The sequence below is a fragment of the Leucopleurus acutus genome (assembly GCF_964270905.1).
Source record: "Leucopleurus acutus genome assembly, chromosome: 15".
NCBI classification, from domain to species: domain Eukaryota; kingdom Metazoa; phylum Chordata; class Mammalia; order Artiodactyla; family Delphinidae; genus Leucopleurus; species Leucopleurus acutus.
Window position 1 is genome coordinate 29,500,232 of NC_139157.1, and position 24,947 is coordinate 29,525,178.

The following is a 24,947-nucleotide window of genomic DNA, read 5'->3' on the forward strand; positions in this document are numbered from 1 at the left end:
ATATAATGAAGTAAATTTTCAGTAACCACAGTTATTATTAAAATTATCTTAAGTGCATATGCCTGTAGGGGGTAAGGAGGCGGAGACTGTTTGGGTTTTTTTTTTTTTTTTTTTTTTGCGGTACGCAGGCCTCTCACTGTTGTGGCCTCTCCCATTGCGGAGCACAGGCTCCGGACGCACAGGCTCTGCGGTCATGGCTCACGGGCCCAGCCGCTCCGCGGCATGCGGGATCTTCCCGGACCGGGGCACGAACCCGCGTCCCCTGCATCGGCAGGTGGACTCTCAACCACTGCACCACCAGGCAAGCCCTGTTTGGGTTTTTAACCTAAGATGCAAAAGATTTCCCAATTATCAGAAAAGGTGCCTTTCTAAAGGGTTATCTACAACATATTAAATATACTGCTACATCTGTGAATTTACAGAACTTTATATGCACAGAAAAATGACTTAGATACATTTTCACATAAAGCTATACATTCATGAGAGGAGGAGGAAGGAAGCAAGCTAGTTCACAGGACCCAGTTTACATATACTCCATGGAAAGTCCTTTGGAGAAAGGTACTTGGATGGGACACTGAAGAATGGAGCAGATCTGTTACAAAGAGAAAAGGACGTCCTTTTAAGAATGACAACAAATAAGTAGAAAAGAGAGAAAAGCAGGTCTATTGGATGTTTGTAGGACGAGAGCAGACGATATCGTCTGGAGGTGGGATAGAAAGAGCTAGCAGAGCAGCTCTAACTTCATTATTAATTGTATTTTGATCAACAGGCAATATTTATCTGAATATGTGTAGAGTCTGATCTAACCTGCATTTGACTAGGGATGAAGAGGGAAGGGTGGAGTATGGCTAAAGGAACATTAATTGAGTAAATATAATATAGAAATGTATAAAAATAAAATATATACATCTAGAAGTCTAATGAAAGTAAGGGGATTAGTAAAAAGTCAAAGTGACTTAATTTTTCTTTATAGAAACTAAGAGATTACACAGCAGCAAGGAGTTGAGAATGAAGACCAGAGTTGGTACTTTATCACAGTTAATTACAGTTGAAAGCCTGGAAGAGAGAGGTGTAAGACTTTATTTTTAAAAGTAAGACCTTTATTTTAGGGCTAGGGAAATAAGTCATGCACAAACCTTGTGTTTAAAATGATCAGAGTTGGAATATCTCTAAAGGAGAACAGCTCTGGATGTGACTCTGGAGATGAGAAAAGAGGAAACCTGGAAGGGACAAATCCTCAGAATTTGAGACCAGAATGGGTGTTGGCAGGGAGAAGAAAATGGTTTCAAATAAGGCTGACAGATCTAGACGGATACTATTGGTTTTGGCTGAGAAGTTATTTTGGAAGACCATAGAGGGTGATTTGGGTTGAGTGGCTGGGCCAGGAGCCAGACTGTAGGGATGTGAGGAGAGAGAACCAAACTTGTGTTTTCAATGTTCTAATAAATGGCGTTTCAAGAAATGTATTTAAACTTGGGGAAATGTAATGCTAACGTTACTTCAATTTATGATAAGAATATGCAACCCAGGTCAGGTCAAGCAGTATTCATAAACACCCCCTAACTTCCTCGACTTTGCAAGAAGAAGACCCTCTTTATGCCACACCTATACTGCAACAACCAATTTTTTCCCTCTGTACTTCCATAATGCTTTGAGGGGGGAAACCTTAGAGTGTAACCATGTTTGAAGTGAATGTCAGCCTCTTATTCTGTAGTGATGAAAACCTACAGAATAGGAACTGAGTGCTGAGAAGGAGAGAGAGGAGAAGGTCACAGAGATGTTGAGCAAAGCTAAGACTTGATGTGGGAGGAGATGAGAGGACAATCATAGTATGTTGGGTGTCAACATAATTTTCCAACTGTTTACGTCTCTTTCTTGGAGATTTCTGTGGATTTCATAGCTAGACATTCTCTCTTGTCAAAAACAGAGACTCATGGTTCACATATTTTTTAAATTTTTATTATTATTATTTTTTGCAGTATGCGGGCCTCTCACTGCTGTGGCCTCTCCCGCTGCGGAGCACAGGCTCCGGACGCGCAGGCCCAGCGGCCATGGCTCACGGGCCCAGCCGCTCCACGGCATGTAGGATCTTCCCGGACCGGGGCACGAACCCGTATCCCCTGCATCGGCAGGCGGACTCTCAACCACTGCGCCACCAGGGAAGCCCTGGTTCACATATTTGATGGTATCTCGGTGTTATGTCCTCCAGTCGGTATGACTCTATGCTAGATTCATCTGTATTCCAGTGACAGGATCATTTGGAGCAACATACCCAAAGATCAAATAAATTCCATTTTATCCAACAAGTATTCATTCAAGAATGAAAACAAAAATATGAAGTGCCCATTTTGTGTCTCAAGGAGCTTCAAAACTCAGAGGCATCTCTTGCTCTGTTTCCTTCAAATATAAAATTCTTTTTTCTTATTTCTTTTTGTTGTTGTTTATGTTTTTGTTGCTGTTGCTGAAAGAAAATCTCTGGAGGTAAAAAAATTTTAAAATATATGTGTCTTCTTCCTGTAAAAAATTCCTATTTCTAGACTCCCTCTCTCTTTGTTATGGGAGTGGGGGGTTTGAATAGGCTGAGGACACAGAAAACTTGTAAATATTCCATCTAGTCATGGAACCATGAACAAAAAGCCTACAGAAATATCAGGAGAAATCAAATGTAATTATAGCATGAAAACATATAATTCCATTAGTGATGCTCTATGCTTTTGAGGAATGTTCACTGATGCAAGACAATAAAACTGAGCTCCACAGGACTCTGTTATGTTTCTGATGATTACTGCCCTAAAGATATATATTTCAGATGGGGGTTCAGAAATGTCTTCTATAAAAGGTTTTCCTTCTTGAGACTAGATTGGTTAAAGTCTTATCGTATGATATGCCAATTTTTCTTTTTCAAGTTTTAGATAAAATTCTTCAATTTGTTATGTTCAATGCCTCACATTCTTTGCATTTACAGATCAGATTTACGGGGATGGGAGAAAACGTACTGTTTCTTTTTGATTGTTACTTTCACCGATGCCACGTAACTCTCTATGCTACCTAAGCAGTGATAGGAAAAACCATGAAGAATGCATTTTGTGCATCTGAGAGGCACACAAACAAACATAATTTTTAGAAAATCAACAAGAATTCTCTAACGAAGAAGCATAGCGTATGACATGATGAAAACTGTTTTTGAGCACCCCACTGGAATGCAACCCCACGGCAAAGGAAGGGGCAGTTATCTGTTTCTCGAGCTCCGGCGATTCCACATCACACAGGCTCCTAGAGCCAGGACTTAGTAAGCATTTTGGCAAAACTTCATTGGTTAACCGGGGAAGTTTCAGTTTGAGGTTTGCCTGAGTGTGAACTGGCTGTATTTTGCTAAGGCCTGTTGAAAGGGAGGTGTTTTGTCACCTATGCCGAAGGCTTGTCACAGAATGGCTAGGAAGAGCCACGCCACAAGCCAAGGAGAGCTGTGCTTGTAAGAGGTGCTGATCTTGTTTCTAAAAGAACATCAGGTGAGGGCTTACTTTCAAATATCCGGTTTTACTTTTTTTTCTTTTTCCAGTTTACTAAGTCACTGGGATAGCTAATTCTAAGTAAGCAAGATTCCAGCACCCCATTTTCCAGCTAAAGAACCCCCAGATGTAAGAATCCAAGAAAGATGGGCAGGAAGTTGGTGGGTGTCGCTGTCATGTGGGACACCCTCTCCCTTGCAGAGCACTGGGCAGGAGCTGCCGCAGCCTGCAATCCCACGGCTTTATCAGGCATCTGAGAATTAAACATACTTCTGGATTGAAGCCAACTTTTATACAGAGATGTTTGCTTGTTTTCATTAGATGTTTGTAGAATTATGGGCACCTTATGAATCAAGGGTTACTGCCTTTCCTCAGTTTAACTGTAGTGAGTGTTGAGTTTAGGGTCTGCAATGAAGTGACAGTGAAAACTTGGATAGAGGGGGAAAGTGGGATAATAAAGTGAGTAACAGGGTTTTGTGGTAGCTCTGATACGTATTATACATGCATAACAGTTCCAATCGGTTCAAAGTGTCTACAGCAGAGTTTCCTATGGGGCAAACTGAACTTCTGCCAATTTAAATTGACTCTGTGTAGCATTCTACGAAAATACTGAAACGATTCCCAAGACATTTGTTGGAGAGAGAGAGACAGACAAGAGATACAGAGACAGAAACAGAGACAGAGGGGAGATGAAGAAAATGAGTAGCTCTTGGCCCTTAACTGTGTGCTTTTCAGCCGGATGTGATCAGTGTATAACCAAGTCAGGATCAAGGACAGCACTTCTCTATATCAAAATACTAACGCCTATTAGCCATGTAAGCGCAGAGCGTAAATTGGAGCCAGACAGTCTGTCTATGGGCCTCTGCCCTGCACTGGGCCATCAGCTGGAATTCCTCCTCTAGGGACACACTGTAAAAATATTTCAGGAGAGGCAGCAATTATGTATTTTTAAAGAAACGGGGGACTTTTTTTTAAGAACTCAAGCTCTTGGAACAGTTACTCCCTTGGGACCTGAATCATATTTGTGGACACGTGCACACAGAGGCAGAAGATGTGCAAATTCATTACAGGAAAAGAAAGACAAACTAGCTCCGCGAACCAAGGTGGAAATAGCTAGTGGGTTTGTTAGAACACCTAAACTCTTTTAATCAGCGACAAGAAATGCCATGACATTCAGTCATGAATCAGAAGGGAAATTTTACAATTGAGTTGTTTGTCTGTAATGGACAGGGAGTGGGCTTAAGCGTTCTCGGGGGAACTGGAGAAGGGTTTTAGGAACTTTCATGTATTTATTGAGTGTCTACTATGTGTCAGACATGATCAAATTCTGGGCAGAGAGCAGAAAATTAAATAAGCAAACTCCCTGCCCTTATGGGGTTTATACTATTACTGGATGGGCCCTCTGATGAATACATGGACAAAAAACAAGGAAGTATGTAGTATTCTAGGTGGTGAAAAAAAATCAGTCAGCAGACACAGAAGGCTATGGGGATGGGTGGTGATGGCTTATTGAAAGGAAGTGAAGGGAAAGCCTTTCTTAGGAGGTGATAGTGGAGGATAAGAGACCTGAGAAAAGGGAGGGGACTAGCCATGCACAGCCATGGCGATAGGGAACATACACAGAGGCGACAGTGAGAAAAATGTGTACGGGAGAGTGTGAGGCACAGTGACCCACGTGAGAGACGTGAAATAGACCAAGGATTTTAAGAAAGAGGGAGTGATTAACCGGGTCAAATACAAGTGAGAGAGACACCAGGAAGATAAACCATGAATTTGGCAAGAAGTTCATTTCTCAGACTTGAAGAGAGTTGTAGGACTGGCAAGTGAGGGAAGAGCAGAGAAAGAGAGCAGTGACTGGAAAACGGCTCAAGAGGCTTTTCTGGTGATGGGACTATTACGATATATAAAAGAGTGGTGGGAATAATCCAAAAAAGTGGGACACTGGGGATTCAGGAATGAAAGAGGTCTTTTTGGGAGGAGATTCACTGGGTAAGTGAGAGGGCCTGGATCCAGGGCATGAATGGGGGTGCAGAGAGCAGGCAGAGAATACGGTTATGGTGCAAAGATAAAGTGATTCTTCCAGTTTGCTTTTTTTTTTTTTCCTTAAAGTGATGGAGGAAGAGTTTTGTGCAGAATTGAGAGGGGGCTTTGAAGGGCTGAGGGGAGAGAAGGTTTGAAATAATCAGCTGGAAGAGTTAGCCCAGGTGTGCTGGGACCCACTTGAGATTTGTGGCCACGTTCAGCTGTTGAGGTACAGGTAGAGTGTTGGACAGGGTTTTTTTGATTTGTTTTGGTTTTTTCAAGGTGAGCCTGATGGAGAAAAAGGGCATAAAGATGATGAGGCTTTATGCAAAAGCGGGGTGATAGCGTCATCCGGGGCTGGGATGATGACGTCTGAGGCAGAGGCTCCTGAACTTGACCACATATGAGAAGCACCTGGGGAGCTTTGAAAAATCCTGCTGCCCAGGCCACACCCTGTACCAATTAAATCAGGTATTCTCTGAGGTGGGACTCATGCACCAGTAATTTCAAAGCTCTCCAGTGATTCTAATGTACACAAGACCGAGAATCAGTGATTAAGATCTTTCTACTCAAAGTGTGGTTCACAGACCAGCAGCACTGAGTTAGGAGCTTGTTAGAAAGGCAGATCACAGACCCTACCCTGGAGATCTACTGAAGCAGAATATACAGCTTAACAAGATTGCCTGGTGACTCATACGCATGTTAATATTTATAAAGCACTGGTCTAAGAGCTCTCCTGAAGGTCTGGGATGGTTAGGGAACACCAGAGCTGGCATGGCCTTCTGGTTTCCCAGGAGTTAAGCCTCTGAGATGCTTCCAAAAGACTCTTATGACCTGAATCAGTCTGATTACTGAGTAGCATGGTGACTCAGTATAATTTCTTGGGAATTAGGCTTCCCTGGAAATAGCTTACAGTTATGAGTAAGAGTGAATTGCCCCACCTTCACCTCCATAAAGATCATCTGTGGACTTAACTTCAAGGACCAGAGGACCCATGGTGCCTCTTTTCTTAGTCATGTAGCCAACGACCTTCTAGGGAGCAGGTAAAGGTGTAAAACTAGTTAATTTTTCCTCTGTATTAAAAGGATTTGTTCAAAATCCAAGTATTTGATGTAAGCATCATATTTGTAACTGAACAGTAGTCAAATTAAGTAATCAGAAGTCATGAAGGGGACATCACACAGCTTACCTACCACTACCAGCTTCTACTGTTTTGATCAGTAGAGAATCCAATGAATAATGCTCACCCACATTTATTAAACTAATAACAGATTAAATATACTTCAAGGGGAATTACAGCAATAGTAATATGCTACAACTATAGTTGCTATGCTATACTACTGCTATCGTAGAGATTATGGATGGATGGAACTTGCTTCCAGCCCATAATATATCATAAATACTTTTAAAAATAAAAACTAGTAAAGTATCATATTTATATTATACAATATATAATAGTATAGCATAGCAACCAGATGGAAAGGGAGAAGAAAAGAGAATGGTGAGAATGACCATGGAAGGATGAGCTAGAAAGCATAGGACTGAGAGAAAAGTGACAGAGATGGCAAATGAACCCACCCAATTGAGGCCTCAGGACTTGGAGAAAGGTGGGTGGTATATTAGAGGAAGACTGTAGAAAAGATAAGTGAGACATGAATTTCGAAAAAGGCAAGTTAATGATGAGTTATGGAAATTTAAGGCAAGGTAGTAATGTAATCTGCCTCCCTCCAACACCCAAGATGTGAGATGGAATGCTTTTTTTAAATTTATTTATTTTTTTGTTGTTGTTGAGGTATAGGTGTTTTACAATGTTGTGTTAGTTTCTACTGTACAGCGAAGTGAAGTAGAGTTCCCTGTGCTATACAGCAGGTTCTTATTAGTTATCTATTTTATGCACATCAGTGTATACATGTCAATCCCAATCGCCCAATTCATCCCACCACCACCCCGCCACCCCCTACAACCCCTTGGTGTCCATATGTTTGTTCTCTAAATCTGTGTCTCTATTTCTGCCTTGCAAACTGGTTAATCTGTACCATTTTTCTAGATTCCACATGTATGTGGTAATATACGATATTTATTTTTCTCTTTCTGACTTACTAGAGACTGTCATGCAGAGTGAGATTGAATGTTCATAAGCGAAGATCATAAACGGAGATTGAAACTTCAGGGAGGTTATAAAAGGTGCCTCCAGAAGTTTGTGCTTTTAAGAAATGAATAACCACTTATCTTTCTTGTATATTAATTTCAAGTTTCACTGTCTCTCAAACTCCCTATGAGAGTTTGAGAAGTGTCACTGTCTTTGATTTAGCTTTACTTTTACATACATATGTACAAGTGACCCTTGAACAACATAGGTTTGAACCTTGATGGTCCATTTATATGCGGAATTTTTTTTCAATAAATATGCTGGAACATTTTTTGGAGATTTGCGATCATTTGAAAAAAACTCCCAGACCAACCACATAGCCTAGAAATATTGAAAAAAAAATTAAATTAGGTATATCATGAATGCATAAAATATATAGAGATACTAGTCTATTTTATCATTTAATACCATAAGATACACACAAACCTATTAAAAAGTTAAAATTGATCAAAACTTATGCACACAGACTGTTCACGGCACTGTTCACAGTCAAGAGAAATGTATACAAACAGGATTAAATGCAGGATTAAATCATAACTGAAAAAATTAACTGTAGTCCATATTGTACTACTGTAGTAATTTCCTAGCCACCTCCTGTTACTATTTCAGTGAGCTCAAGTGTTACAAGTATCCGCTTAAATGCCAAGTGAGGCTAATCAACTCCTTGTGAGCAGTTCATTTCTCCAGTAAATTGCACACTGCAGTAAAAAGTGATCTCTTGCAGCTCTCGCGTATTTTGCGTTGTTTACTGCAATACCGTAAACCTTAAATAACACCAGGGGACCCATATGAGTGCCCCTAGTGATGCTAGAAGTGCTCCCAAGAAGCAGAGAAAATCATGACATGACAAAAAAAAAAAAGTTTAATTACTTGATATGTACCATAGCTTAAATTCTTCAGCTGTGGTTGCCCTCCATCTCAAGATAAGTAAATCCAGCATAAAGACCATTGTAAAGAAGAAAAGGAGATTCATGAAGCCATCGCTGCAGTTACACCAGCAGGCTCGAAACCTTGCTCTTTTTCAGAAATACCTTTTTATCTCACGTGGAAAATCCAGCTTTGATGTGGATTCAGGATTACTACAAGAAAGGCATACGTGTAGATTCTAATATGATTGGAGAAAAAGTGAAGTCATTAAATGACAACTTAAAGCAAAAGGAAGGTGAAGGAGCTAAAGCTGGAGAAATTAATGTCAGCAAAGCTGGTCTGATAATTTAAGAAAGAGGTTTGGCTTAAAAAATGTCATGATAACAGGAGAAGAAGCTTCACACACCAAGAGGCAGCAGATGTGTTCCCGGACACCATTAAGAAAATCATCGGGGAGAAAGAATATCTGCTGAACAGGTTTTTACTGCAGATGAAACTGCCCTATTCTGGAAAAACAAATGTCACCAAGGACATTTGTTAATAAGGAAGAGAAGCTAGCAGCAGGATTTAAGGCAGGAAGGGACAGTCTAATACTACCGTTTTGTGCAAATGCAGTCGGGTTTATGATCCGGATCGCCCTTATATATAAAGCTGCTAACCCCAAGCCTTGAAGGGAAAGGATAAACACCAGCTGCCAGTCTTCTGATTGTACAAAAAGGAGGCCTGACGACGAGAACACTTTTTCTGGATTGGTTCTATTGAGGCTTTGTCCCTGAAGTCAGGAAGTACCTTGTTAGTAAGGGAATGCCTTTAAAAGTCCTTTTGATATTGGACTACGACCCTGGCTACCCAGAACGCCATGAGTTCAACACTGAAGGCACTGTAAAGTGGTCTACTTGCCTCCAAACACAACATCTCTAATTCGGTCTCCAGAACAGGGAGCGGGGGGGTCATAGGGCCCTTTAAGGCTCATTATATATGGTACTCTACGGAAAGGATTGTCAGTGCTATGGAAGGGAACCTCAATAGAGAACATCATGAATGTCTGAAAGGATTATGCCACTGAAAATGCCATCATTGGTATAGAAAAAACCCTGAAAGCCATCAAGCCAGAAACAATAAATGCCTGCTGGAGAAACTTGTGTCCAGATGTTGTGCATGACGTCACAGGATTTACGACAGAGCCAATCAAGAAAATCATGAAAGAGATGGTGGATACGGCAAAGAGAGGTGAGGGCGAAGGGTTTCAAGATAGAGATCTTGGAGAAATTCAAGAGCTAACAGACACCACATCAGAAAAATTAACAGGGGACAAATTGATGGAGATGAGTGCATCTGAACCAGTGCCAGACAACGAGGAAGAAGACATAGAAGAAGCAGCGCCAGGAAACAAAATGACATTAGGCAGTCTGGCAGAAGGTTCTGATTATTCAAAACCGCTTTTGATCTCTTTTAAGACATGGACCCTTCTATGATATGGGCGCTGAAACTAAAGCAAACGATGGAAAGATTGGTACCATATAGAAACATTTTTAGAAAAACGAAAAAGCAAAAAATGTCAGACAGAAATTGCGCTGTATTTCCATAACGTTACACTGAGTGTGCCTGCCTCTCCTGCTTCCCCTTCCACCTCCACCATCGCTTCCACCTCTGCCGCCTGGTGAGACAGCAAGACCAACCCCTCCTCTTCTCCCTCGTCCTCAGCCTACTCATTGTAAAGAGACCGAGGATGAAGAATTTTATGACGATCCACTTCCACTAAATGAAGAGTAATCATCATGACAGACAGTTAATAACCTTAGCTGTTGTGTATGTGTGTTGAATGTCTTCGTGTGAAAATCTAATAACTGTACGGCAAGAACTGTATGACACGTTTTTGTCCCATAATCACCATCGCCTAAGTTTTTGTCTTGTAGAACATCGTGTGCAAAGACTTGTATTGAAGTGAACAGCTTATCCTTACGTGTGCATAAGGCGAGCGATATATCATATAAAATTAATAATGGGTTAGTGTTCTTACTGTTTTATAACTTTGCTTTCAAAGAATTACATTACTGTACAGTATACCCCTCTCTATTAACTGGAGAAACTGCATATCAGCCTATCATCATAGGTAAGTGTTTTTTTTTTTTAATGTAACTGTGTCTCCAATACTGTATTAAGAATATAACTGTAATACTGTGTGTCATAAAAATTTTACAATGACTCATTCATTAGTGTGTAGGTTAGGCTACTGTGAAGCAACCATATTGATGACACTTAGGCTACCATAAAGCAATCACATCGCTGCTTTGTTATCAGTGCATGAATCGTTATGTCTGTAAATAAATATGAATTTATTTTTCACATTATCTTTTCATTTTTGATGTCTAGTGTTAGTAATGTGTATCACATCTACAGTGTTTTATACCATGTAAGACAATACTGACATAGATACTGACAGACAATTCACCTTACAAACAGATGACAAACTTATGGTATTGATAAATACAGTACAGTACTGTAAATGTACTTCCTCTTACTTATGACTTTCATAATAACATTTTCCTTTCTCTAGCTTACTTTATTGTAAGAATACGGTATATCATACCTCAACATGCAAAATTCATGGTAACCATTTATGTTATCAGTAAGGCTTCTAGTCAACAGCAGCCTATTGGCAGTTACGTTTTTAAGGTGTCAAAAGTTACTCAGATTTTTGACTTCATGGGGGGTCGGCACCCCTGACCCCCCGCATTGTTCAAGGGTCAACTATACTATGTTTACATGCACACGCATGTGTGCCCTTAAACACATATACTATGAGCAACCATGAAAAACACTAACATTTTTTTCACTTTATTTTTCTTTTCCATTATGGTTTATTACAGGATATTGAATATAGATCCCTGTGCTATACAGTAGGATCTTGTTGTTTATCCATACTATATATAATAGTTTGCATCTGCTAGTCCCAAACTCCCAATCCATCCCTCCCCGCCCCCTCTCCCCCTTGGCAACCACAAGTCTGTTCTCTATCACTAAAGTTTTTGAGACTTGTGAATTCCTCATTCATTCAATTTATATGTGCCATGATCACTCTCTAGTCACGCTCTTCTCCACAACATTGAGCTGAGTATCTCACATTATGAGATGAAACAACACATACATTTTTGGATAAAACACCCAGTTTCCCCCAAATTCAGTTTCTCAACATTCAGATTTCCTTGGAACCAAATAAAACAGGTTACACTCATTGAATGTTTGCTTTGTGGTAGGTAATGTGCTGAGTTTTAATGCACTGACTCATTTAACCCTTCTAATCAAATTATGAAATTATTCTCCCCATTTTATATAAAAGGTAACTGAGGCTCACAACGACAAAATAAACTACCCAAGGTCACATGCATAGTAGGAAGTGGAGATAGAATTGAAGCTCAGGTCCCTTCTCCCTCCAAATTCAGAATGCTCTAACCATTATGCCCAGAGGGGTGGTCACCTGCATGCTGCCATCAGAGTGGCCTCCAATCCATGGTTCCAACACTTGATTCATTCTAACCACATTCTAGCAAATCATGTTGCTTTTCCTTAGGTGACGTACACATACGTCAGTACTTATCTTCATGACAATCTCATCATTTAAAATATAGCTTGTGCTGTTTCAGAAGCCTTTCCACATAAGTGTGTGTAGATTGTTTAATATAAAAGTAGCCAGTGGATTTATCCTGATGAACATATCATTTCTCCAGTGCTCCTTTTATATAAGGTGTTGTCTAAATTGAGCAAGTTGTTTTGGGAGCTTGGATTTCAGTTTCGCAATATAACTGTTCACTTTTCCTTCAGTCTTTTCCCTGACTTGGGCTATTTCCTTTGCATCCTTCCTGTGGAATGACTTTTAGAGAATCATGGCCTCACAGCACATGACACATTAATGCTTCAAAATAAACCAAATCCCTAAAGCACAATTTATTTAGCTTCTTTCACTCCTCCTTCTAACAAAGAGGAATTACTGCAACTTATCAGGTAAAATACTATATACAATTAATCAGGGAATAGAGATAATCTTCATAAACTCTAACAGATGATGGATGATTCCTGGTCTGTGTCCTGCCAAATTTACAAACTCCTGCTTTAGAGCTGTGCAGTGCTGAAAGGTGTACATGCCAGCTGGTGCTCAGCTGCAAAGCCCATCACCAGCTCCACAGGCAGCAGAACTCAAATACTGACATCCCTCCTTTGCCATCACGGTAAATATCCAGGAATAGTTCTGCTTGGGAAAAGAGCATGTTGTGTTGACAACTGAACAGGGTCCAAAGTGATCATATATTAGGAAGATCCTTGAAAAATTCATAATATTATTTATTTATAAACTGAAGCAGGATTTTTCTAAAGTTTTTTTTTAATTAAAACACAAAAGTTAGTTACACACAGCAATTTATGAGTAAAAATGGCATTCCTAAATTATTATGTTCCATGAATTTTATTTTGATAGGTGATGGGGAAAGACATGAGACCAAAAGAGTACAGAGATCCAGAGCAGGTGGAAGAGACGTGGGTTCTGGCTGGCCAAACCACTTGCGAGCTGTGTGACATGGTACCAATCACATAGGGTGGTGGTGAAAGCAAAGGAGACAGTAATGCATTTAACAGGACACTCAGAAAAGTGCCAGGCACATAGAAAGAGCTCAAAAATGGTACTTACTTATTTGTTTGCTTGTTTCTTTATTTTTACTGGGGTTGGAGGTGGGGAAGAGAGAGAAAAATAGGTAGATAGGTAGGTAGGTGTGGTCATGGCAGGACATGATTTTACACCGCTGGCGCTTATATTTCCAGCTCTCAGCTCACTATATTTCAGGCCACTGCAGTACCACTTTCTGCAAACATTGACCTTCTGCATGTCTGGAAATTTCTGCCTTTGTCATTTCCCTTTTGGGGGAAATAGTGCATTAAATTTCTCTGCTGCAGGACATGGATGATAGTTTTCAGAGCTAAGTGCTACTTTTATATATATATTTTTACATTATATCATTTAATCCATCCTGTAACTCCGGGAAGGAAATGGATTATAACCATGTTTAGATGTGAAAAGAGGCTCAGAGGTTAAATGAGTAGCTTAAGGTACATCTAGGCACAGGACTTCCTCCTAACCTCTAGTTTGGTGCTCCTTCAGCTGGATTACTGCCCTACAGAATGTGTTCTGAGCAACCCTCAGGACTCAGGAAACCCTTCTGGGGTGACTGAGAACCATGGCGGAAGGGATTGTCTACGTGAGGGAAATGGGATGTCTCCAGTCCTCCAACTTCTACATTTCACCTAGAGCAGGTCTGCCCTTATATGTTTTATATAAAGATACTCAGCGTGATATACTACGAACACAAAAGATTCTCTGGTTAAAAGAACAGAAAAATCACTATGTCATACAAAACTTTTACACTCTGAAAGTGCACATTGTGGAAACAAGACTGATTCGAGAAATTAAAAAGACTGAAGACATTAAGAATTTCAAGATTAGATAAACTTTATGTAGTACAGGGGTCTTTTTTTTCCTCAGCAGAAATAATGGCCCTGGTCACTTCCGCTATTGGCAAAGTCCTTCTGAATTGTCAGCTGATCACCAGAAAGACCTCATTTCAGTGGGTCCTCAAGGTCATTACTTAGACACTTGGGAATGAAGGAATTAAACATGGTTACAAAGGATTCTTAACTGTAAAACATCTCAGGACCTTTAAGATGATAACATATACTGAATGGCCATAAAATTCAAGTAGTCCTCAAATTTATTTGGCCATGGGTTTTTTTTTTCCACAAAGACTATCAATTAACATATTTTGGAACTCGCTTTCCCAAGAAAAATGTTGGGGAAATGCTCTTTTCTAGCGGTTCCCAAAGCATGGTCCACCAGCTTTATAGAAAATTTACTCCAAAGGTGAAATCTCAGGCCCTGCCTCAGACCTACAGAATCAGAAACTCTGGGTTTTACAATCCCTGAGGGTCAGGGACTCACATTCAAGGTCAAGAAGCCCTTCTCCAGTTTTATTGTCTTCAGAGCAGTTACCATAATCTGAAGTTACTTTGTTTGCTTGTTAGCTCCAGGAGAGCGGGAAGCACGTGTACCTGTGCTAAGTAAATATTTGTTGGATGAACACAGTTGTCCTTGGAGCTCTAGTTTATTTATGGTGTGTGGTGAAGCTGCAACTACCCAATACCCTCTCTGTCTCCTTCAAATGACCCCTGAGCTACATGTGGTCCCCAGCTTCACAAGATGGGCCTCATGTAACAACATCCTTTATTTAGTCACTTCTTAACATGCCAAAATATTAACGTCTTACTAGCTAAGAGGCAACACCAATTTCCTTATTGACATTAAGAAAAAAGTCAATGATCAAATTACTTTAAAAAATAAATAATAATTCAATAAACATGGTCATCTAAATTGTTTTTCATGCAACTCAATAAAGGAATTTTCATTTTGATTAGAAAAAAATAGAGCTTAAAAACATTTTCCCTTTAATTTCTTTTAATTTCCTGGAGGAAACCATTATTCAACATGGTCAACTCCAGCAGGCCCCCTTCCGGTAGCAGAGAATAGTATTAAGGACAAAGCTTTGTTATGAGAATGACCTGGTTTCCAATACTCGCACCAGCATTTATCACTTTGCAACCTTGGTCAAGTTTCTTAAACTCCAATAACCCAGGTTTCCTCATCCACAGAACTTGGATCACAATACGTTACAGTAGAGTAATTATAAGAGTTAAGTTGGATAACATTTGTGAAAGTGACTAATCACAGTTACAATTTTTGTGAGCGTTAGTTCACACCAAGTGTTCTGCTAAGCTATTAAACATGGTATTCTCTTTACTTCTCCTTCACTATAGATAGTATTATTCCCATGTTACAGAAATGGAGACGGAAGAATTAAGTAATTTGCCCAAGGTCAGAAAACTGTAAGCGTCAGCACTGGGTTTTCAAAGTTAGGTTTCTCTGACTCGAAGGCTCTTGTCCTTCTCCCCCATCCCTACTGCTTGTGAAATGCCAAACACAGGTGCTACCACATGGTAGGTGTTCTAGAAATGTAGGCTTATCTTCCCCACACCCTGCCAACAGTGCCTCTGATCCTATTCCGATTCTGCACCACCATGAGGTACTGGTATCTGTCTACCACACTCTATTTCACTGAACATTTCTTAAGTTTTCCCTTTTGATGGAAAACTATCCCAATTGTCTGCAAGAAGATACTTAGAATCATTCCAACTTAAAGGAGAACTCACACAACTGCCTTCACAGTACCTCACTAATTGTCCTTATTCCTTTCAGGAAATGTCACTTGTATATTGTGTTCATGGTAGCTTAATCGTCTATGCCATGTGATGTTCTGTAAGCAGAAACGACATGGGCTTTGAGGTCAAAGAGTCCAAGGCCCCAAGAGTCATCTCTACCACTGACTAGCTGTGTGATTGCACACCTCTTATTCCCTCTCTGAGCATGTTTCCTCACGTACAGATTGGGGAGAAGAACCCACCCCTTAAAATTGTTGTGACGCTTAACGCTGGCACATCGTGGGCATTAAATAAACATTAGTTTCCTTCTTCCCCTCACTTTTCCCGCCGTTGCTGCAAGCTCGGCTGTTTTAAGCCTCTGTAGGCATAGAGAATGTCTCTCTTTTCTATGCGAGCAAAGCTTTTCGACAATACTTTAAAATAACGGAACTTGTTTGTGAAATGAATGCTGCATGACCAGGTGGCCATCCTGGGAGGTGATGGGTTATTTCAGTGATGCACCACTGCTGAGGGAAGTAGGAGAAATTTGCTTTTGGAATTGCTCTTAGAGCCAGTTTATCAGTCACTCAAGAAAAGCAGCTTCATTATTTGATGTTGTTTTATAATGGTTTACCACCCCTCTGCTTCTTTACTGGTACCCCTTCATATCCCAAATAGAAGGCCATGCTCAGTTCTGGGATGGTAGAAACTTTAAGGTATTTTTGACGGAAACGGAAAAAAAATGTGTATATGTATATATATATATATATATATATATATATATATATATATATATATATATAGTGACATTTTGACCATGCTCTTTATTTATCGTCTTGGGTTCAAATCATCCTTTTACTTCTAAATATCACAATTACCACAAAAGGATGAAGATTTGAAGTCAGAAAATATTTTAAAAATCTAAAGGTAATTCCGAAAGATGAGTCGCACCACTTGTTTGGCATAATGGAAGCAACAGGGATATTTAGCTATAGCGTCCAATGGTGACTATTTTGAAGGGGACTTTTATTTGGATTTGTGTGTTCAAGTTAGGCTGTTTATTTTAAACATTTATCTAATATGAAAATTTGCACAAAAATACTGTAATCAGTTCAATAGGATTACTGTGTATTCCACATAAGCCAAAATTATTTCAGAAGAAAATGCTTTAGATTATTATCTGGAAACTTTTTAGACCGTATGCTCTATCAGTAATAGAATTTTGAGTGTGTACCACAAATTTATGTATAGTTAATTTATTTATAAATTACATACATATTCTTTAAGTTATAATCGTTTACATGTATTGAAACAGATAAGAATAGAAATTGCAGGGTATAAATGTGTTATTTTCTCTCCTTATCTCAGTGAAGCACCTTGTGTATATCTGGCACATACGCATACATCCTGCTTTGGAGATCACTGTTTTAGATGATGATGATTGTGATAAAGGAGCTAAGTCTCCTTTTTCTGAATGGTCACTAAATAAAATTGTTACCTTTCATATGTTTAGCAACTTTCATTACTTATACTAAGAATCAAATGCAATGCAAATTCACCAAGAGCGCAATTTAGGAGGAAATGCTTGAGTGCAATTAATTCATCACAACTAGTCTAGAAGATGTTAAAAACTGCATGTTGAGCTAACATGAGACCCTATGAAATAATGTGACACTATAAAGATGAAGGGAGACACTTCCCTAAGTGTCATATGAAAAGGAACCAAAGTTAGATACAACTTTGAATACAGCCTGCCTTTGAAGGCAGGCCAACATGTTGTGAATTGACTCTGGTTAGACTGTGAGTCCTACAGAATCAAAGACTCAAATGGCCTCTACAACTGTGTTTCTAGCTGGAAAACCTGTTGCAGGTGCATCACTCTTTGAAACAGACTCACACACGTGTATAACAACACTGTTACAAGAAGCAAACTGACTATGAAAATAATGGCAAGAGACAAAGGAAAGTAATGAGAACATCTGCCTCTGGATTTGTATGTGACGGGGTATTATTCCCAGTCTCTATAATATGCTTCCTCAAAGTTACCAAAAAATACTTATATTTATAAATGCAAAGGATCTGTCAGACAAAAGATTACTTCCTTATTTCAAATGGCATTCTATAGCAACATCTGGTGCAACAAATTAATCCAAACAATTTCTTAAGGTTCCCTTATTAGACAATAATATATGTATTATAATGTTTAAAGTCCATTTCAATTTACAAAAACATTTTCTAAAATAATTATGTGAGGGTAATAAGCTTGGTTTTTCATGTAGAAAATTCAAAGTTATTATGAAGAAAGGAAAAAGAATATGATTTCTAATTAAGTTCTGTAAAATTTGCCAGTTCACATTAAAGAACAATGAGCCACTGGAAATAAATAATTAAGAGCAGACTTGACAGACTGCAATAAAAACACTACAAGGTATTTTTAAATGGCTTTTGATTTTATTTAAAATAAAATTCTAACAAGGTGTCTTGGGGTAAAATTTCTTGATTTCTTACCTTGCCATACTTCTGGGCATAAGATCCCGTGAGCAGTGAGTGGAAAACAATGATGGTTTCATCCAAGTCCCACACAAACACACGCTGGAGAAAAAAGATAAATATCGAAGAATTATCAAGTTCCAAGGAAACAGAAATCTCTTTACAAGTAGAAGACCTCTCATTTTATTGTTGGATATAATCTTGATACCATTATATGGAAATCTATGCTACTCCATTAATTTTTCCTCCAAATTTGTCAAATCTAACCCCTTTAAAACCTGAGGAACAAGAGTGACAAAAATAATAAGGCTTAAAAATGTGATGTCCTAATCTGAATGAATTCATTCAAATATGTACTTGCAGTTAATACCCAAAAGACACGTTTGGACTTTATGATAGAAGTGTGCTCTTATAAAATTTTATGTCTCATGAATTCATGAAGTTTTGTAATTCATGCAAAGAATTATATTTTAAAAAATATTTTAAAGAATCAATGAACAATTTCTAAATAGGAATTGTAACGTGTGGACCCTTGGGTCAGATTAAGTCATAAGATGGGTTGTTTGGCCTGCACAGTGTTTTGAACGGTTTCAAATTATTGATTAAAATGTCCAGATTAGAAGATTTCACACAAAGTTCAGGGTTTTGACTGCAGTAGACAAACTTCCAGTTTGTGGCAATGGTGGCTGACAGTCCATGTGGCAATGATGCAGGGGTCCCTTTAGACTGGGCCAGTGCTCCCCACTCTTCTCAGTCTGCTGGCCCCCTAGCCCAGTTCACTCATTCATATCACCTGCTGGGTTCTTGAAGGCATTTGAATCTACTACTGTTGTTCGCATCAAGGAAATGATCTCTTATGAAGAGATGCAAGGGCTATTACTTGACTTTACTAAATCTGGAGATTTAACTTTTTTTCGCAGTTAAAATATGCAGCTGTGTAAGAAGTAACACATTACGGTTAAGAATAGTTTCTTCTGATGTTTCATAATAAAAACAACCTGCTTAGTATGGATATATCTCAAAAGATCTGTCCCAACTGGAAACAATGACACACGGAAATTTTTACAGGTATAAAAATTTTAACATATGTATCAAATGATTGGAATTTTTCTTATTTTCTGATGACACCTTTTTTTCTCCATACAGATTAATTTTACCTTTTAATATTTATTGACCCATGTAAACATCTTTCATGACCCTAGTACTCCCAGAAAGAGTGCTTCTCAGATAAATACTCCACAAACAATGGCTTTATTTTTCAAATTTCTGCTTGTGCCTTCTGTTTGTGTCTTTTGGATCAAGAGATGCAACTATCTCAGGCCTAGAATTTATAGAGCATTATGATTTTTAAGTTGTTATTGTTTTTAGTTTTGCCATTATAATGGACGAAATCTCCAATTTCAGAGCTGTGAAATGCCTACTTCATAGTAGGTCCACTCATTTCATGATGTATCTTTTTCTTTTAAGTCTGAAACTTTACAGAACTGTACGGTATAGAATATATCATTCAATAAAATGAAACATCACATTACACCTTTTAAGGAGAAGTCAGCATACCTCCAGGTCACTGTCGGGAGGCGGGGAGGGATTACTTTTCCGGCCTCTTCCTCGGGACTTTGACCCAGAACTCCTGCACGTTCTCTCATCAAGATCTTTGATGGGTGTGGAGGGGCTCTGCACAGTATCAAACTCTCCTGTGAATAACATGAATACTGTCAAGGACAGCACTTCATTTTTAGATCAGGTATGAGTCTTCATGATTAATGATTTTAACAAATCCTACAACAGAAAATTCCTTATGACAAGAAAGATTTATAATCACAAATACACAAAATTCTAATTCAGTCAAAATTTTGCAGGTCACACAGGTTTCTCCTAGTTTCGATCTATGTGATCTATTAAACCTGAAGACCTTTTGTACTCCAGATGCCCTCAACTTCCCATCTCTATCCCCACCTATGTATTTATCTAAATTTAGATCTGTTGTCACCTCCTTATGTCTGAGGATGAGATGCCATCCCTCCCCCTGCAAATATGACTTCCGTGCCTCACCTATTAGAGAATAATCATGCTCCACTACTCAAACTCTCTCTTACCTTCCCTTCAACCTCTCCCGTTTCTGGGGGCGGGGGGCACACAGACAAGTTGAAAAGTCCTTCCCTTTGACCTTGCATTTCTATCTAGAAGCTATCTGTTTGCTATCTTTTCTTTTTAAAGGACCCGTCTTAAAAGAACAGCGAGTACCAGTGCTGTCCAACAGAAATACAAAGTGAGCCACGAATGTAACCACGCATACATATAATTTTAAATGTTCTAGAAGCCGCATTAAAAAAGGTAAAAAGAAACATGTAAAACTAATTTCATTCCTATATGCTAATTGCTCTAATATATCCAAAACATTATCATTTCAGCATATAATAAATATAAAGATGACATGTTTTACATAATCTCGTTTTCATGCTAAGTCTTCAAAATCCTGTGCGTATATGACACTTAGAGCTGACTTCAATCTGTACTAGCCACACGTGCCTATTAAGCCCTTGTAATGGGGCTAGTACAGACTGAAGTCAGCGGCTACAGTACTGGACAGCACATTTGTCTCCTTTGATCATTTTCCCCACTCCACACCATGTGGGCAATCTAACCCTCTCATAGGTCAGTCACTTTCTACGTGATGACCCCATACATCATGCCAAGTCAAATCTTAAGTTTCAGACTTTATGTTTAATTGGGTTCTGCGTGTCCCACAGATACCCAAAAGTCTGACACGTCTAAAGCTAGCGATGCAGCATCTTATGAGGTGGAGAGTACAGAGCAGTGGCAAGTCTGTAGGAGAGGGTGTTAAGATAAACCCACCAAGGCGACAGTGAGGTGCAGTAAAACTTCACAAGTAACAAGAGTTGGACTTACTATATGACTTCAAGCATTTTACTCAGTCTCTCTGAATCTCAGTTTCTTTGTATACTAAAGCCTGGGTAATAGCAGCTATCTTTTGGTATTACTGAGATAAATCTGGTTTATGTTTAACTGAAATCATATGCATAATGTTAAAATGTCTAGGAGAGTCCAATGGCAAACTATATTAAAGTTACACAATTTTTAAAAGTAAAGATGTTATGACTCTCATGCTTTATCATAAAAATTAAAGTAAAATGATTATGAGGACAGCCAAGCAGTTATTAATCTAAATAAACACATCTGAACAAACTAGATCACACTTAGGTAACATTTTTTCTGAGATGTTTTAGGCAAACAGTGTTTACATAGCTAACCTCTAATAATTTCTAGCGGTCAAATGTTTTCTTTGGGAAACATCTGTGCATGTCAGGACAACATCAAAAAAAATGTCTGTGTTCCAAATATTATTTGCTCTTAAAACATTGCTAGCACAGTTCATTGCATGGGTCTCTGCTATCGAATGCATGAGAGTAGAAAGCATAATAAAAGGATCTTGAGTTATGATGCTGAATATTGCCCTATGTCATAGTAAATCAGGTTTCAGCTTACGTGTATAGGTGTTAGATGGGGATTTGGGTACTTAAACACACATCTACTTTTTAAAAATATCACACAAAATGTTTTCTATTTTCAATTATTTTTATAAAACAGAATTTTTCTAAGGTTACTATGTCCTGCCAATCAAATGTTCTTTTTCAGATAAAATATTGATTCAAATTAACACACATTTATTAAGCTTATAAGATTTTTTTGGTTGACATTCCCTAAGACCTATCTTTCTATCCATGATAGATCAATTTTCAGGAGTTAACTCTCATCAGGCAGCTTTGTTCTTGCCACAGTGCAAGAGGTGAATAGACAAAATCTTGCAAAATCCCAAAGTTACTGTGCTCAGTTATGGGTGGTTGATGGTTGACTGGATCCCTAAAGACGGGGTTTGGCAGGAACAACTCAGCTACTCGAATGAACTGGAAGTCAGCAGCTATCACAACAAGGGAGTGAAAAGAGTAGAAGGAGGAAGGGAAAAGACTGGTCATAGGAAGTGTCTGGGTCTCAATAAGCTTATTGGAATACGTGTTTGGCTAGAGTCGCCGCTCATTATGTCTGAGATTCACCCACATTGTAGCCTGGAGCAGTTGTTTGTTTTTTCCTTAATGTGGCTGGAACTTCATGACATATGTACACTATGCTTTATACATTCTGTTGATGAACATTTGGGTTATTTGTAGTTTTAGGCAACTATGAATAAAGCTGTTATAAACATTCTTGTTTATACCTGTGGGCATAAGCTCCCCTTCCTAGCATATCCCTATATGTATATACTAAGCATATGCCTATATGTATACACCTGGCAGAGGGAGTGCTGGGTCAAATGGAAGGAATATGTTTACCTTCAGTAGACACTGAGCACTCTTTTCCAAAGCTGTTGTATTAATTCACTCTCTTACTAGCACTGAGAGTTCTAGTTGCTCTACATCCTCACCAATACTTGGTATTGCTAGTCTTTTTTATATTAGCGATTGTAGGGGTTGGTAGTATCTTATTGTAGTTTTAATTAGCATTTTCTTGATGAGTAATGATGTAGAATACTTTGTTTCTTACTCATTTGGTATCTACTTTTTATGAAGTAACTGTTTAAATCTTTGACTAATTTTAAAAAATTGGGTTATCTTTTTCTTATTGATTTGTCAGAGCTCTTTACTGTGAAACGTTCTTTACACACACACACACACACACACACACACACACACACACATATATATGACTTAAACTTCACTTCTACCCAGTGAATTTGTTCCTTTATTAGCCTCTTTTAATAATGGGAGAACTGGAGACATGTGGGACTCAATTAACTAACCAAGATGAAATAGCCTGTATGTGAAATGTTGATATGGTTCCAGAACTCCCGCTTTAACCACTAGGTAATACTTCCTCTCCCAAATAGCACCAGTCTGTCCAGGTTACAAAAAGGTCAAATGTATATCTGTTTCTACTAATCAAAAGAGTTACACAGACTTTACACAATTTCTGTGAGAGTGAGGGCCAAGGAATTCATCTGAAGAACATCAGAGTAAAAGAGCAGGTCCTTAAGAGGCCATCTGCTGTATTTGGGCTCCTACAGCAACCACCCAGATGGAAATGAACTGACCTCCATATCTTTTGAAGGTTCTAGCCTTTCTTCTGATAAAGGGCAAAATCAGGAACTTGAGCTCAACTGGTCATTAAACATTTGTTGACATTTGTTTTTAAAAGGAGAAAGCTGTTAATTCCAGTGCCTCTGTCAATTTCACTCAGGTAATTGCACTAGGGTACAGTAATGCTGCAGGTAGGGAAAATGCAAATTGGCAGAGAAGTTAAATGTGGTCAGTCCTTTCCGTTTAAGTCCTCTTGTTCCTTCAATGAAATGAATTACTACTTTGCTTTCCTTCCTGTCCTCATGTGTAATGCCATGAGGCCTAGAAAGTCTACTGAGTTCTGCCTAAGAAACTGGCTTCTTTTCAAAGAGTGATCTTACCATATCCTTTACTTTTCTGCAACACTTGTAAAGTTTAATTAGCTAATGTATCTGAAATGTTTGCCAAGGTCTCAGACTACAGAATGTTGTTACAAATTGCTAGTTATATTTAATTTTAAAGATGTTTAAAATTTTAAAAAGGAGCTATAAAAATATCACTAAGCTTAATGTGCTATCAGTCATCAAACATTCGGAATGCGAATCAAAAATATAATACACCTAAGATAACCTTTATGTTAAAGGCAAAGAAAGATCTTTTCAAAGATAATGAACTAAAATATCTGTTCTTAATCAGCATGGTAATGTTTCTTTAAATACATTGTCAAATTACCTAATAAGGTAAAATAAATGACTGAATGCTATTTGTAATTTCCAAATAACATCAGTCATTACCCATTGCCCTAGGCTTTTTCCTGGGCTAACACTATACATGACTGAATAATTATCTTTTAATCAGTACCGTAATGAATAACTGCACCTTCTAAGTTTTGGATATTTAGATCCAACTTTATTTCATTAGGTTTATCGCTAAATCAGAGCAACCAGCTGTCTCTTATAGAACATAAAGTATGTTTCCATTTTAAACACGGGAGAAGTCAACAGTGAATGATTTATGACAAACTGTGGATTTAACTGTTAGGTCTCTGCTTTAAGTCCAAACGCAGAGCCAGTCAGTGGAAAATACTCTTTATACCCTTAAACAAAATACCTCAAATTTCATCAATAATAAAGAAAAATCCCATAGTTATGAACGTGTTTACTTTTTGGATGCATGCCAGACCTGCAAAGGCAAAAATCAAACTTAAAACTATCTTGACTGAAGGTCTGAGGTCACAGAGTTCCTTAAAGATCTAGACACGTGTATTGTTATGATTTTGGTTGAGAGAATAATATGGGTACAAGTAGAAATAATTTCTTCTTTAAATTCAGTGGAAAGTCTCGTAAGATCTGACAATTATGTCAAACTGTATTCGTTGGTATTAGCAACCAGTGGAAAGCTGAAGAAATTGCAGCATTCTGATACTGAATATGAGAATGTCACATATGAATGTGTTACATTCAAAGTCACATACTCAGAATATCTACATGTCTGCGTTTAGTATTTTTAATGTAAATAAAATAGCTATTCTGAAAGTTGATTATTCTTTAGCTAATAGAGAGTACCCATCTGTGTCTTTCATGCATAGAAACTCTTGTGGTC

At 38.5% G+C, this 24,947-nt stretch overlaps 1 protein-coding gene across 9 annotated transcripts in view; it reads right to left on the reverse strand.

Annotated features, from left to right (window-relative positions):
* EYA4 (EYA transcriptional coactivator and phosphatase 4) overlaps positions 1 to 24,947 on the reverse strand; it is a gene marked incomplete at its 5' end in the record, with an annotated part of 229,647 nt that overhangs the window by 19,131 nt on the left and 185,569 nt on the right. For all 9 annotated transcript variants that reach the window (XM_082856003.1, XM_082856002.1, XM_082856000.1 and 6 more), the window contains 2 exons: positions 18,292 to 18,375; positions 19,831 to 19,967. In XM_082856003.1, the coding sequence (XP_082712129.1) occupies positions 18,292 to 18,375; positions 19,831 to 19,967 (221 nt within the window). The remainder of the gene's footprint in view (positions 1 to 18,291; positions 18,376 to 19,830; positions 19,968 to 24,947) is intronic.